At 33.2% G+C, this 16,593-nt stretch overlaps 2 protein-coding genes across 4 annotated transcripts in view; one reads left to right on the top strand and one right to left on the bottom strand.

The window, feature by feature from the left end:
- Window positions 1–12,600, top strand: part of LRRTM3 (leucine rich repeat transmembrane neuronal 3) — a 166,705-nt gene extending 154,105 nt beyond the window's left edge. The window contains exon 3 of the mRNA XM_006214332.4: window positions 10,428–12,600. Within this exon, the coding sequence (XP_006214394.1) occupies window positions 10,428–10,637 (210 nt within the window). The 3' untranslated portion in view covers window positions 10,638–12,600. The remainder of the gene's footprint in view (window positions 1–10,427) is intronic.
- The window catches only part of CTNNA3 (catenin alpha 3), a 1,353,918-nt gene that overhangs the window by 929,850 nt on the left and 407,475 nt on the right, over window positions 1–16,593 (bottom strand). The gene's annotated exons all lie outside the window — the stretch shown is intronic.

Raw genomic sequence — 16,593 nt, 5'->3', positions numbered from 1 at the left:
CCTGTAAACCCTTGAGAAGTCTTTATTCTCTCTCAAATACACAGTCTAGATAGCTAGATAATGTTAATACAAATGAAGTAATATCAATATGTACAAAAGACCAACCTGGCCAGCTCAAACATGGTGTTATCTATAAAAAGCATCACAGCTTTATATAGATAGATCTTTCCCTTTATTTCCACCATATCCTACACACACTTACACCCACATAGGAAAAGTAGTCTTTTACAACCGCTTGTTTTGAGGCCAGGAAATTGGTTTTGTTTATTCAGAATCCCAAGAGTACTCAATCATGGATAGATGGCTGGCTGGCTGGCTGGCTGGATGGATGGATGGATGGAAGAAACAGTATGTATTGATACTTCTGTGTATATAAATTCTGAGGAAATTCATAGCAGGAACTTATCCCTATAGAATCAAATTCATCTGAGGGGTTTTCATAAAAGAAGTGTTATTTGAACTAAATTTCCAAGTGCCGGATTTTGATGCAACTAAGCAGATGCATATACAATATCATCTCATTTAATTCAGAGATAATCTCAACCAAAATCTGAATTAATTTAATAATAATGTTGAAGAGAAACTCAATGCTCATCAGTAAATAATCACATCATTTTCAAGCCTATTTAATTGGAAGACAGCTACAAGGATTTATGTAATCCTGAGGCGTTGCCCCTAAATTCCAGATAGTAATAAAAACCCCTAAGAAAGTTGGAATATTGAAGTCCTGCTAATGCAGGACAAGCTCTGTAGATAAGTCATATCAGAAGTGCAGAGCTTGCTTTATGAGCACCAAACGACAGCAAGCTAATGGGAAGGAAAAAAGCCAGTTGGAAAGCAAGCAGGGTATCAGATATCATGTTAGAAAACCATATATAAAGCCAGTGTTCAGGGAAATGCCATGTAGAGCCTCTCTAAGAGACTAAAATGCACTGCCAGTCATAGACACAGAGTTCACCAGTTACTTTCGTAGCAGAACTAAACACCGTTCATTTGTTGTTTGGTTTGGAGTGTTTAATGTGATTGGCGATTTTCATTCTCACATATTTATACAAACCCAGATTTAAAATATCAACTGTATTATCATTATAAGATCCTTAAATGGACTACTGCAACCACAATTTCCAGGAAAAAGAAAGAGAATGAGATTGTTTTCAAACTGATTAGCAACTGTACCTCATTGTACAGTAGTCTGAAGAAACAGATTGGGAAACAGCATCAAGATTTGTGTGGCCTTTGAGCCACAGTCTCAATTTGGATCCCATCAATCTACCTGGCAACAGTGCCAATTTAGCAGGCATCAGGCTGTGCAGAAGATTTTCATGTAAATGAAAACAGTTTGGGGTATTTTGTTTTGCCTCAGTAAAAGAGTAATATCACTTTTTATTGGCACTACAAAAATAAAACAGAGGCTAACATAGAAGGATCCAGGGCAGAGTCCATTACGGCGAGAACTTATCTGGCGGGTGCACCAAATTCTTGGAGATCATGGGCCATGATTCTAGGGAGAACTAAAGAGTCTGAAAAATGCAGCTGTGGAAGATATTAAAGGGCAAAGCACAGGTATAACATTCTGGAATGCACAGCAGGAAAATCACCAAATTAAGAATATTTATTGTATGTTTAACATTGTTTTTGAAAGTTTTATATATTTCAGATGTCTAATACTTTACATAATAAAATTAACATTAAAATTTAAAATAAAAATTAATAATAAATACTTTTAAATAATTAAAATAAAATAAAAAAAATAAAGAGGATCTCAAACATTATAATGCAGCACTAAGTGCCTCATCCTTAGTGTGGATTTTTGAAAATTCATTATAGCAGTCTACCTCTATCCTAGAATCATAATGACCTGGCCTTGACATCATTAGACTTTAATAGATTATCTTAGTCATATTTTTCCAATAAAGCCCAGTTATCCGGGGATGAATGTTTTTAATTTCTTTCCAGACTATGGTAAATACCCTTTACTCTACTACTTCATTCACTCACTCATTCATTCATTCATTCCATAAATAAATATTTAGTGCTTACTATGCTTAAAGGGGCCACACGAAACAAACACAATGTGTAGAGAAATGTGGTTAGTCATAGATTTTTGAGCTCAAGAAGGTTATGATCTAATGTAAGCTAAAATATATGTACAAATGAAGGCCACAGAAGATAGAACTTCAAAATATACATATCATAAAAGTACTGAGGAAGTACTTTGATAATTCAAGGAAGAGAGAACAAGAAACAAGAGTAAATGAGTAAGTGAGACAAGAAATGCTCTTTCTACATGGAGTGTTCTCTCTTCCACTTGCTAAGTGTATGTTAGAATGGTTTATGTTCCATCCAGAAGCCTTGAAGACAAGGACTTGGTGTATCTTCAGTATCAAGTATGGTACCAGGACAAGAGAAGACATTCAGTAAGTCTCTGTTGAAGTGAATAAATTAATGAATGAATATTTCTACTCGGTTTTCTAGCATGTGAATTTATGAAAACAATGCATATAGCCAAACTCTATTTATTTCTTGTTGCAAAACTGAAATAGAAACAAATTGTTTTGTAAAGAACAAAATACATCCCCAAGTGGCAAAGTCATTCAAATATTTAAGATATATTTTTTAAACTGCATTTTAATGCAAGGAGAACTATTACCTTTCAAATGGAACTCAATGTTTTTCACTTTATGATTTCACTCTGTAGGAGATCACCATAATGTACTTTTCACACAAAAGGCACTAGAAGAATTATTATCCTCCTGCAAATAATGTTTTCTTTCCCATTATTCTCAGGTTACAGACATTTGAAATTTTTCAACATAATATTGAGTTCCTGCCTCATTATTCTATACTTGTGATCTCAGGATAACAGCTGTCCCTTTAGTTGGAAACTTAGATCTTAAAAAAACACTAAAGTTGAATATCAAGGCCTGGATCACATTTAAGAATTTAAAAGTATTAAAAAATGGTTTGTTTTTTAAGTTTAAAGGTAGCATAACATAAATTCTGACTCTTAACTAAGTACTTCTCGAAAACGCTTCTTTAAATAAATTACTAGTAGAATCAAGATAATTAAAATTAATGATCCAACAATCTATTTTACTCACACAAATTAACTATTAGAATGCTAAAGAGTTCCAAGAGATAGATTGCTCTTCAAACAAATAAATTTCAAAGTAAAGCTTCACAGTAAAATATATTATCTCTGTGGGAGAGTCTATAAAAGTAAATACTGAATCACTTCTTAGCAATATTGACTCTCACCAATAAATCTGGAAAATAACATTTTTCCAAACAAAAAAGATGGCTAGTTTGTTTCGCACCCATAACAGATAAATGAGTTAATTGAATCAGCCAATCAGAGTACAGTGTGTGTATATAGACACACACACACACAAACACACACATACACATTTCCTTATACATACACACAGTAGCTTGTCTCCAAGGTCACTCCATCCATTGCCTTCTTTTACTTTTACATCATTTGTCTATCCCCCTCACTAGTCCATGATTTTGCCAGACATTAGAAGTTGTCTTATTCATGTTTGCTTCTCCACTTCCCCAGTCCTGCTGTACTCCAGCACCTAACTATAACTCTTTTACAAACAGAAAGAAATCAAAACATGTATCATTTAATATAAAACAAAATAATCAAACTAACTGGGGTTTCTAAGTTTTTACATCTTTTATTAAAAAGAAAAGCTGAAATCATTCAAGTGGAAAATTTTCTACCAATTTCCAAGTCAACACAGACATTTAGCTTTAAAATCCCTAAAGGTCTCCTAAGTAATCTTACACAGATTTGTATCTGGGAATACATGTAAGGTTCCTGTCTCAGTCCAGAATGTTCTCCAGATTAGACCCTTCCACTTACACTTTGTATTTGGCCAATATGAGCTTAATAAGAAGCAGAGAGCTCTGATTTTGAGCTAGTACCATCTACCCATATCATGACCTCCTGATAAACTATATGGTTGTTTCCTGAGGACCCAATGTGCAAAGTAGTATCATAAAGCTAAAGTACAGTGTAACAAGTCATAGAGTTTACTCTATAGGAAGTAAGATCCAACATTGATAACTGGTGTCTAAGTAGAATCAGACACATTATATTGTGTTCACCTCTTTAGGTTCCAAGGCCAGTGTCAGTTAGATAAAATGATAATTAAGCAATAAAGCATACTGGTTAAGAAGTCAGGCAACCACTTCTACAACTGACCAGGTAAGTTATTTTAATCACTTAAACTATCTTAGTTTTTTCAACTGTAAAATGGGAGTAATTATATTTATCTTATAACGGCCTTAAAAAAAGACAGCCTAAGTCCAGCATGTAGCATGCTATCTAGCACAGAGTAAAATGCTCAGTGAATGACCATGATGATAACATGAAGGATGTTAGAGATATGTCCTGGCAGGTGTTGACCAAGAGATGAAAATAATGCCCTCAGCTGCTCAGCTTGCTAGGCAGAGAAACCGCTACAGAAATCCTAAAGAAACTGAGGCAGGACTAGAGGTAACATTTACGCAGACTTTGATACTCTTCCAGTGAATCAAGCTGCAGTGTGATAATTTCTTACACTATTTCTCCTTATATAACATATTTTGCCAACTGCCTTAATAGAAACCAAACTAGTAATTAGTAAGAAAACTTTCAAGAATCAAGCCAGTATAAAAGATATTTTTCATCAAGTTTTGTTATACTATTCAAATAAATACCAAAGACACGGTTTTCTGTTTTTACTATAAGTAAAACTACCAGCCTATACACAAAACTCACGTTTGGTTTAAGACTGAAACAAATGTTTCTAATCAATCCCCAGATACACATCAAATTGCACAAACCCTAGCAAAACCAAATGCTAGTCTGGAAAAATCAGCTTATGTAAATGAAACAAAAAGTAGAGGCATCAAGATGAACATGAATGAAGTCATTATCAAGTGCGTTTTGAAAACATTAAAACACATCTTTAAATAAGCTGAGAAATTTACATGCAGTGGTGTGATATATACACACATGTACATCTCCTCACCTATTTCATATGTACATACAAAATAATGTTTTTAAGGAAGTTAATTTCCCAGAATAAAGTATATTTCAAATCCCACTTCTTTGCAAAGACATGTCAAAAAAGAAGAAAAAAGCATTCAGTATTTTCTACATGTTGCTTACATTTAATTAAATTGAGATACAATTAATCTTCTCCAGAATTGAACTTACAAATATTTAATTTTATTTGTAACTGTACTGATTAGGGATATCAGTCATGCAATCACTAAAGTAAACGAAGTGATGATGTTTTGATCCAGAATAATGGTAACAGAAATGAGAGAAGTGGATGCATATAAAAGCTACATGTCATTGATGTCAAGAAAATAACTAGCAAATAATGGTACATTTGTAACGGACAAGAAGAATCAAAGTAGACTGACAAAGCTGACTTAATTTGGTGTTCCCACAAACAGAATAATAAGGACCAAAGGAAGAAGTTAGTTTGGATCCAGAGAAAATGAGCCCAGTTTGAGACAAATTTAGAGACAAATTAGAGAAATATTATTAATTGGAAAAATAATATAATGCCTGTTTCTTATTTTATATATTAATAGGTAAAAATCAACTCAACTGAAAATTCATTAAATTTAGCAGATGAAAAACAAACATAAAATAACAGGCCTCTGAACTACAAGAAATGAAGAAAAATATGCCTTGATAATGATAAAGGCTACATCTCAAACAATTAACTCCTTCATGAAACAAGTCTCTTTCTTTCCGTACATGCAGATTATTGAAAAACAAAACCCTGTTAGTTACAAAACCCCTGAAGTATCATCCTTTCAACAACCCAGAGAAGTAGAACACTTGCTATATAACATTTGCTCTTATAAAAATGGAAGATTTCCCCTGTGATATATGGGAGCAGCATGGGGATTCTTCTCAAAGACAAACAATAGACATTTATACTTACCAAAAATTCTACTCAGAAATAACACTTAACAGGCAAACATTTCCTATGTTTTACAATTTTAGAGAGGGAAAAAAAAACAGCCTTTTTATTATTCCCTCTCAAAAGTAGACTGGCTTTTTCTGTTCTTCAGACTAATGACTCTACCTAGAAGTCCTTGCTATCTAACATAAAAGTGGCTTCTAACCAACTAATTAGAATATGAGTAATACATATACATGTTCATATCTAAACACATATATTTGTAAAAATATACATAGATATTATTTATGCAGTGAATATAAGATTAAAATGACCATTTTTACTTAATCACAAATTAGAAACTTAAAAAAGCTATTTTCCCCCTTAAAGTCAAAAGCTCAAATATTATACATGAATGGGAAAAAGACTTAATAATGAGTTATTGTTGTTCATCAAACATTACAAAATTTTTGTATATGAAAGGTACATATAATTGATGTTGAGAAAGACACTAGAAAATTACTGCTTAGGCAAATATCATTTGATGTCAAGACAGTAACTAGTTTAGCAGAGCAGAAATTTTTCCCGAGGGGAACTTCCTAAATAATGGGATAGTTACTACCTCTCATCATTAGAATAGCACGTAATTATTTCTTAGCTCAGATTCTAGATGTTATTGCTTTCTGGGAAGTTTTCATATCCCCAGATCTCTATAAGTTATGCCTTAAGAATAATCAGCTCACCTGGAAAACACTGACTGAAGGAAATCATTAGTAATTATAAATAGGAGTTTACCAGGTTAAAATACACTGGAAAAAATTATTCTCTCAGAAAGATATGACAAGAAGATTCTATGGACACTTTAAGTAGGGCCCTCTAACAAAAGGCCTGGGAAAGCAGAGCCTTATTAGATTTTCATCTCCTACTGCCCTTCCCAGAACCATTCTGACTAGCTAGTCAGGCACTCAGGTTTGATGTTCACTTTCATTTTATGAAATAACATATTTGGGTTGTCTTCAGATAGATTAACTAAGTGTTTGACTATTTGTAAAATGGGCGATAAGCATAAACTGGGATTGTCCTGTTGAACACTCTGTCCATAGAGGAGAGCATGGCTGTGTGTCTCTCCTGCTTCAGCATATTAATATAAATCAAGTAAAAATGGGGAAAGGGACAGAGGCAGAGAGAATGAATAGAGGACACCAAGGTCAGACAGGAAAGTGAAAAGAAAACTAAGGGCACAAGGTCACATGACTGACAGCTATGAAAGGAAGAAGGGGCTGCTCTATTTACTGACTTGGTGAAAAGAAGGCATTTACATGGGTTGTATCTGAGCCTCAAGGTATTTGTTTAATACTAGTGGATAGTCTCTCCATCACTACCCAGCCACTGTGTGTATGTGTGTGTGTGTATAAATACTATCTCTCTATATACACTATATATCTACGTATATGTTTTATATAGATAACAAATATGTAATAATTGCCCAAAACCAAAATACCACCATACTTTGTATTTTCCATACTTGATTTAAATAATTTTGAAATCATAAGTAAATCATAATTGGCCACAAGATTATATATGTATGTGTATGTATGTATGTATTTATATACTGTGTATATATGTATGTATATCAATATGTGTGTGTATTCCTATAAATATACATGTGAACATATCTAACACTAACTCTTTAAGATTTTCAAAGTCATTTAAGTCAACTTGGGAAAAATCTACTGTGATGTTGCATTCAGATATGTTTAGCTGTTAAATTCTACCTAATACAACTTACTATGCTCTTCTCTTTTTTCTTTCAAACTTACCAATTATTTTTTTAACATTTTTATTGAATTATAGTCATTTTACAATGTTGTGTCAAATTCCAGTGTAGAGCATAATTTTTCAGTTATACATGAACATACATATATTCATTGTCACATTTTTTTTCACTGTGAGCTACCACCAGATCTTGTATACATTTCCCTGAGCTATACAGAATAATCTTGTTTATCTATTCTACATATGCCTGTCCGTATCTACAAATTTTGAACTCCCAGATAGACTATGCTATTTTCTTGATATTAGACATAGTCACCGTTAAGAAACACTTTCAGTTGCGGGGAAGAAAATACATGTTTCACAACCACGTTGATTATAAGTACCATCCTAATTTCAGAAAGATTAAAATGTGAAAAATATGACTTAACTTTGAAAGTATAACTATGGGGTTAGGTGTTTTAAAATAAAACATATTCAAAAATAAGAAACTCTCTAAAGAAAATATGTGAGACTTTTAAAAATAAATAATGAGAGGTAACTCCATAACTGATATGGTTCAAATCAGGACTTGCTCTTTGGATACTAGCAGCCTCTAGATAGTAAATCAAGCAGGCAATTGTGTGTGTACACACACACACACACACACACACACACACACAGAGAATAAATGTATCATGGTTTATTATTTTTCATAAATCATCACCACAGAAATTACAAATTATTCACAGTAGGGTTAATTCCAAGTAAGCCAGGAATGATATTGTATATATGAAGCATGTTTCCATGACAAATAAGAACAAGTATATAAAATCCTACAGATACATGACCCATAACACATTACTGAGCATCAATTTCTCAGAGGCTAATGTTAAACTCACGTACTCAATAACAGTTCTATTTTCATTCGCTCCTATAACTCAAATCTATTCATGCCGTACCATTATTTTTGCATAATGATATATTTTAGTTTTCTGAGTTATTTCATCTGTAACAACAAGAGTTCTTACTGTAATATTTTAAATGAGCATATTTGGAAGCATCCTATTATTTTCTTTGTGATCTTTCAGTCATCTTGATCATTTTTTAAAAAGTGTATGATGTCTTTTATTCACACATCAGTAAACATGTTTCAAATTAAAAAAATTCACATAAATAGGAAGCGTTCTCAGGAATGTAGTTTTGAAGAACAGGATTACATTTCTGTCTTCAAGGACTAAGCCCTACGTATTTGATGCATTGAAAGGTTCGTATTAAAACCAAGTAATAATCTTGAAGTGAATACTTTTATTCAAGAGAAAATAAGGAAATATTTGGTCAACTAATTTTTACTAAGGGAGAAATATATATAGGTAGAATGACTGGGATGGAAAGAGAAGAGGCAAAGAGGGTTCTTATGCATGGAGAAAATGGCAAAGAAAGTAAAGAAGAAGTTAACTAAGAGAATAAAACCTAGGCATTCTGTTTTTCTTAGCTTTGGGCTCCAATCTTAGCTGAGATCAGAAAGGAGTTTAATCTGATGTGCTTAAACAGAAATGTATTTTATCCACTTACCAAATGAGAACAGCTGAAGCTTTTATCCAAGGTAACTCAACAACATGAATTGGTAATTAGGATATTAAACAGAAATCAAGGCTGAAGTTTCCTCAAATCTGCCTACTTTTTAGGACAAATTTTTTTATCTTATTGAAAAAAATGGGAATAGATGTTGACATCTGATTACATTTCAAACTACCTTTTGTCTGTAACATGTACGTTTCCCTTTTGCTCACAATGGTCACCCTTGCTTTTTTCCTCATACTTTAAGAAATTATTTTTCATTTAGCTGCAGTTAGCAAGAGAGTCCCTTCCATATCTATATTTATCATGATTCCTTCAAACTAGTATCATCTTTTGTTGCTTGTTAGACCTTCATAGCAGTCATAGATTCTTCCTAGAAGTTCACTAAACTTTAGATTTTGGATATATGGATCAAGCTACATACATTAATGTTTCAAGAATCCTCATGGTGAAATAAATATTAAAAAGTTATTGGGTTAGGGGTGGTTCAGTGAAAGTCTTTAGAAAACCTATGTATTAACTACAATGAAAGAGCATCCTTAATAAAAACCATCAACCATTAAAAAAACAAAAAAGTTATCGGGTAAAAAAAGCCAGAATGACTTACCTAGACAATTCTCTTCTACAGTGGTTCTCAAAGTGTGGTGTATGGATTCACAGCAGCAGTATCACATGGGAACTTATAAGAAATGCAAATTCCAGGTCCTACCCCAGACCTACTAAATTCAAAAAATCAGGGAAGTGGAGATTGGAGTTGAAGAAAGGGGAGGTGATTTTCTTGAATGATAAAGTTTGAGAATCACTGTTCAGTAGTATTCCAATATCATAGATAACCAAATAATACTTTTCTTAGTTCTAATACCACAATTTTATCCTACTGAGGAAACACATTTTTCTAACTTTTCCAATAAAGTTTTTAGCATTTTCAGAATCACTCAGTCTCCTATTTCTCTGAAGATTCTACTTAAGAATTAAGCAGCTCCATCCCAGGCTTTTAAAACTGTTGCATTGTGCTTATTAGTATGAGAATGAGGGACATTAGTGGGATAGCGTGGGGACTCCTGAGCCACAGAGGTAACCATAGAGGTGAGTCACTTCAGCACTTCACAGTCTCCAAGTCTTGTCCCCAAAGTTGTTTGTCTTTTTATAACTGACTTTTCTCATGTCATTTTTCCCCAGATACCTTTATCAATGAATGTGTCAACTTTTCTGGCATACGACCAGCCCACAATAAGTTACTGTGGGGTGCATCATGAACTTCTCTCTCATAAGTCCTTTGAAACGAATGCACAGGAAGATACGATGGAAACACACCTAGAGACTGAGCTGGACCTGAGCACAATCACAACAGCTGGCCGAATCAGTGAACATAAACAGCAGCTGGCTTAACTGAACTAACCGGTAACCAAAGGTTGCCACCAAACTTTGTAACCTCAAGGACAAAATGAGGAAGATTTGTTCATTGTGGACTCTAAAAACAAAACAAAACAAAACAAAACAAATCCCCTGTTAAAATAAACAAAAATCCAAGATTGATTCATGAAATAAAGAAGACATGAATTGTTTCAAGTCTACACTTTGTAATTAGCTAAGTTGTGCAGTATTTTTTTGACCTAGAGTATGACCCTGCAAAAAAAAAGAATCTTTTTTTCTCAAAACTCATCCTACCTATCTGTAAAAACTGTACAGAGCTAATGTATTTTTCATATTGTAAAGTTTCAATTATAGAAACAACTGGTATACAGTACCATAATTTAATTACATTTTACTTTACAAACTTTACACATTTCAGTTTCTAAAATTTTAAATTAACAACAATTATTTCTTGTGTTTATTCAGAGTTACTCAGTTTTGTAGGGACTGTTTTGTTACTGCTTTTGTGCCCAGAAACCTTGACTCTAAAATTCTGTGCTGTGCGAAACATGCACGATTTTTATCATGCTTACTGCGTAGAATTTTATCTACTTGTTCCAGAAATAATACATTAACCAAAAAGGGTTTAATTGTTGGGACTTGTAAGAAGTTCTTCAATTACATAGACAGGTTTTTCTTATAAATGAAAAAAATCAAAGATTTTTTTTAACACTTCTCAGACTTAACTGTTGCCTTGAATTACAGCCTAGTTTCTAAGCAGTGAAATGTAATGATAAAGAGGAATATTTTAACAACATATTTCTGAATGAATGACTCATTATTTCATTCTTTTGAGTAACCCACTGTTAAGGGTCAGGGGAAGCATGGACAAAACATCACTGGAAACAAAGGCCGTAACCACAGCAACAGACTTTGATAAACTTAAAAGGTGCAGCTGCCAGTGACAAAGGAAAACTTGGCACATCTCATTATTTCAGGCCAAGGTGGGAGGATAAAGCATAATATCTGTACAGGAGCAATTTTTCTCTTAATTAACCCAAAGTGGTTTACCTAAAAATAACCATGAGTGCAAAATGTGCCTGGTTTTTAAGACAATTTCTCATTTAGAATGGTGAGCTTTATTTTAGGAACATCTCAAAGGAAATATATGAATTTTTCCACTTTGTGTGCTACATCGCTTTTCTCCTGAGGAAGAACTCTAAACATCTAGAGCTCATTCAATATAGATATGAGCCATGGTGGAGAATTTTATCACTCAAGTCAACTGTAAACATCCTTAATATGTTCTAAATTGTTTATAATGCTATTCATAATAAGATTCACCTCCCAATTATGTAAAAAATAACCCAGAGTAATTTGAAGCCACCCCAGATCATACATTGATTATTCAATTGTATTATACAGTTAGTTCAATCAAGTTATGAAAATCTGATTTTTCAGAGGCTTAAATAACCAACTTGTTTCTGTTTGCTTGACACAACGTATTGTTTGAAAATATTGTTATTTTATCTATGGTATTCACACATTCTTTTGTGGGTTTTTTTAATATAAAACTATAATTTTCAATTGCTGTTGCACTAGGAGAAGTGTTTTTTTCTGTTGTCATTTTAAATTCATGACATCAAAAATAAGTTGAGTATGTCAATCTAACAGGGATCAAACAGTCAAAAACAATGAAGAAAAGAATTTATGAAAACCCGTATCAAACTTAATTTTTTATTTCTTTCAAAGAAATTCAAAAGTGTAGTTTTATGCAGGTTTATCATGGCAAATTTAAGAGCAGCTTCAAGAAGAATGAACTTTAAAAATGTAGAGCAAGTTTTTGTTGAAAGCATACAAAGTCAGAAAGAAAAAAACTACTATATTGGAAGAGCAAACTCTCTTACTAATTTAAATGAAACTAAATGTCATAGTACTTGTATCAACTATTGAACATCCCAGATTTTGTAACATATTTTGCATAAATTATTTGCTATTCTAAAAAACTGTCATTTTACGTTTACTTTTAATCTCTATTTTTTCCAATTTCTAATTTCCTTGCAATGTATTATTGTCAGAGTATTCTTGATCTTCTACTTTGAGACTTTGCTTTGCAGTTAGCAAATCTACAGAAGGTTAATTATAAATTTATTATGTGTGGATCTGAAATCAGATGCAAATTTTTATTTATTATGTAAACCAAAACGTCATTTGCAATTTTCTCTCATTAGAAGTTGTCCTTGCAAAGATTCAAACATCTTTTAATTTGTGTAAATAAGCACTTTATACCTCTTTCCAGACATTTTCAAATTGACAAATGATTTTTAGAAATTTTAAGGTTCCAGGGAGCCTCACAAATATACACCCTTGATACCCTGACACAAACTGCTTTCTTTCTTAAACGTTTTAAGTTCATCTAAAGTAAATAACTAAAAATAGAAGCAGTCACCTTGGAATGTTCTGTGCATCGGAGGACTTACTACAGAAAGAGCAAAATAAACTAAGAATTTTGATATTTCTCATATTTGAAATTAAATCCAAAGGATTTTACAAGAGAAAAAAAAAAGGTGCTGGGGTTACTTGTTTGCTTAATTTTTATTCTGCCACATCTAGGGGTGTAAGGGGTTGGGGAAAATGAAAACCTGCTAGAGGAGATTGTGTCTAGTATCTTAATCATACATTTGCAATTTATATATTTGCATCTAAAATCTTTATTTCTAACCTTCTTTTTCAGCATTCAATAATCTCCTATTTCCTCTTTCTAACCACCCTGTCCCCATGTCTCCCTTCCTCTTACTCACCTATTTAAACAACTGAAATGCTTGTGTTTGGAGTTGAAAAATGCAATTTAACCCAACGTGGCTACAGTAACAGCAGTAGCTGCAGCAAACAATAAATTTACAGTGTTTTAAAGTTTACAAACCACATTCCACATAAATTATTCTATTTTGTCTTCATAACCACCCTATGAAGACACATTAATCTCAAAGAAGTTGAGACTCACCCAAGAACATGGGACTAGTAATTGGTGAAGTTAAGGCACTCTGAAAATTCAGAGCCTATTAGCGGGGCGTGTTCATGCACACCTTTACTCCCAGCTACTTGGGAGGATAAAGAAAGAGGATCACTTGAGGATCAATATGGTGACGTCCCGGGAGTGAGGGGACCACCAGGTTGCCTAAAGAGAGGTGAACTGGCCCAGGTCAGAAATGGAGCAGGTCAAAATTCAGAGCTTATTAACCTTTCCGCTATACTATAAATCTTCCTTCTCTGATAAGGGCCAGAGAATTTCCAGATACTGAACAGAATGAAATAATGTTTGACATGTTGTTTAGTGATCCCTAATTTAACTCAGTTCCTCTGTCTGTATAATATATGGGCTAAACGGACTCTTTCTGTGTGCTACTCTGGGCTCTCACATTAAAATTCTTTATTAAAAAAGTATAGCAAATTATAAATTTTTGATATCTCATATCATTTGTAAATGTGTAGAACAGTTGCTTCCAAGAAGTGGATGTGTATAGGCCCCAAGGTATAGACATAAAATTGAGAAGCACAAGGGAAAAAAAAACCAAAGACCACCAATATTGAGATTGTGTGTACAGTTATAAAATAGATCAACAGCGCAAGGCTGGACATATGTTTAACACATTTTGACTGAACAAACATTCAATTCAGAGCTAATTGGGGAAACCTTTATAATTTTTTGTCCTTTTCTTGTTTCAGTGAAAATACTTATTGAAAGAACCATGAATTCTTAAACCTAGCTTAATGGAGAATGATTTTCTCTATTCTCCTAATAAAAATGAAATATAATTCATCCAAACTGATATATAGATGCTAAAAACATATGCTAGTAAGCAAATAACATATTACTGATCAACTCATTTTTATTGTCTCTAGTCTTACTGCCAAAACCATGAAGTCATACAGATTTTAATATAAATCATATTTTTAGAAGGAAAACTTGCCCAAATTTATCATTTGAGACAAATGACATAATCCTGACTTGAAATCAGATCAGTATAACTCCACAAACTGCTTAGAAATAGCAAAATCTTTTTTGCAAAAATATTTTCTAAAATAAAACCACTGTATATGGGATTAAAAATATATTTGTTTTTGTCTGCTCCTGACTGGAAGACAGGTATCATCTCTAAAACTAACCATTCAAAATAAGCAAATAAACTGAAAGCATAAAACAGGTACTCGATGTAAATGATTAGCAAACTGGAAGAAAGAAAATCAGATGCAGATCATCTGCTGGGTAGATGGCAGCACATAAAGGGAAAGCTAACAGGACCAGCAGATACATGCCTGCAGAAAAGAGGGTGAGAAATCTCTAGAGTAGATACAATAACATCTTACATTGCCATAGCTCTTACCAGTTTATCACTCAGGGTAATAGTATAACAACCTCATAACACATAAAAAGTCCCAAGGTTCAGATGTGTTGGTTATGCATTAAGAAATCCAGACGAGTTGGTCTTGCGGTAATAGCCTCTAACTACTTGCGTTACCTTTTCAACTCACCACAGCTGTCTAACTAGAGAAGTACCAAGGGCAAGGCATCCAGGGTCAAGGCTTTCAAAACTCTGAGATAGGCACGAGGGTTTGGTAAATTGACAATCAGCGACTGTGCTTCATTTTACTATCAACTGGGTAATGGGAAAGAAACATCTGAAAATTTCTTTAAAAATATACCAAAGCAGTGAAGAATTACTTACAAAGGTCTCTTGTGGCTTGCATTACGATTTACTATGAGTTAGGAAGCTGCTTATATTTACATTTTTTATGTTAGGGTAAAAATTCATGTTTAAAAAAGTCCACAGTTGATTATTTACCTTTCTATTAAGGATAGTGACCTTAAAGCAACAGAGTGCCTCAGCCATCTAAAGTTTAGAGAACTCTTGAGTTTCTTCCTCCTTTCTCCCAAACATTTATAGATTTTTGTTTTACATGATACATGTCTTCCTGAAAAGCTGAGTGAAATTTTATTTTGTATAAATCAAATAATATTTCAAGTACCTCAAGGGACCATGTGATAAAGGATCCTTGAAGTAAATCCTTTTTGTTTTCTAATCTGAAACATCACCCACCAATTTAGCTTTTGTAAATCGATTTCCACATATCTTGTGTTGTATAATGCAGCACATGTACTTTATGGCCTTAAAGGTTCTATGATCAGGACTTTGCCTCAGATTATATAAAATGAAGACTGACTCTAGGTTTTGAGCACGTCTATAGACATTAAAGAGGAATCATTTTCAGTCAGTTTCATTTATTGAATTTACTTATCTGGACTAATATGAAAATAGCATTAAAATAATATGGACAAAGTTGCCAGTTACACTCTTTCTATTTATTGGCTTAAACTTTTACCACCTATAATAGCCTCAAAGTTACTATTAAGAGATCAAAATGAGCCCAAATCTCTTGGGTCCATACTAGATTTACTGAATTACAGTCTCTGGAACTAAGCTCTGATGCATGCTAACTTTTGCAAAATACTATTCAGATGAATTTACTTTCACCAAGCCATTCAGTTGCTTTTTATTCTAGTCTAAAATTATTCTTGTGCTTTCCTATGCCAATGTGAATCTAGTCTGCTAAGCATGGCTGAACATTTTTCTTGACTAGAAAAATGCACAACAAAGGACCACTATATATAAAGTGGTCAGGTTGTTTCCCGACAAATTTTGTTGTTTATAGATTTTGCTCCTTATTAGCTCTATGAACAGGAATATCTGATACCCATCTTAAATCAGCTGCACTATTCACTTAACTAACTTACTATTTGCTTTCATGGATCAGTTGAAAAGCTAGAGTTGAGGAGAGAGGAAAGAATGAATTTATGATGTACAAGGCACTGTGCTGTCCTCATCTCATTCTCAAATCATCTAAGTAAACAGATACAACCACCATTTAAAGAAGAGGGAAATAAGGATCATAGTAACTGAATAATTTGCCAAGGTTGATTCCGTAAAGTTGG

This window comes from Vicugna pacos, chromosome 11, assembly GCF_048564905.1.
Source record: "Vicugna pacos chromosome 11, VicPac4, whole genome shotgun sequence".
Taxonomy (NCBI): Eukaryota; Metazoa; Chordata; class Mammalia; order Artiodactyla; family Camelidae; genus Vicugna; species Vicugna pacos.
This window is presented reverse-complemented; position numbering and strand designations above follow the sequence as displayed.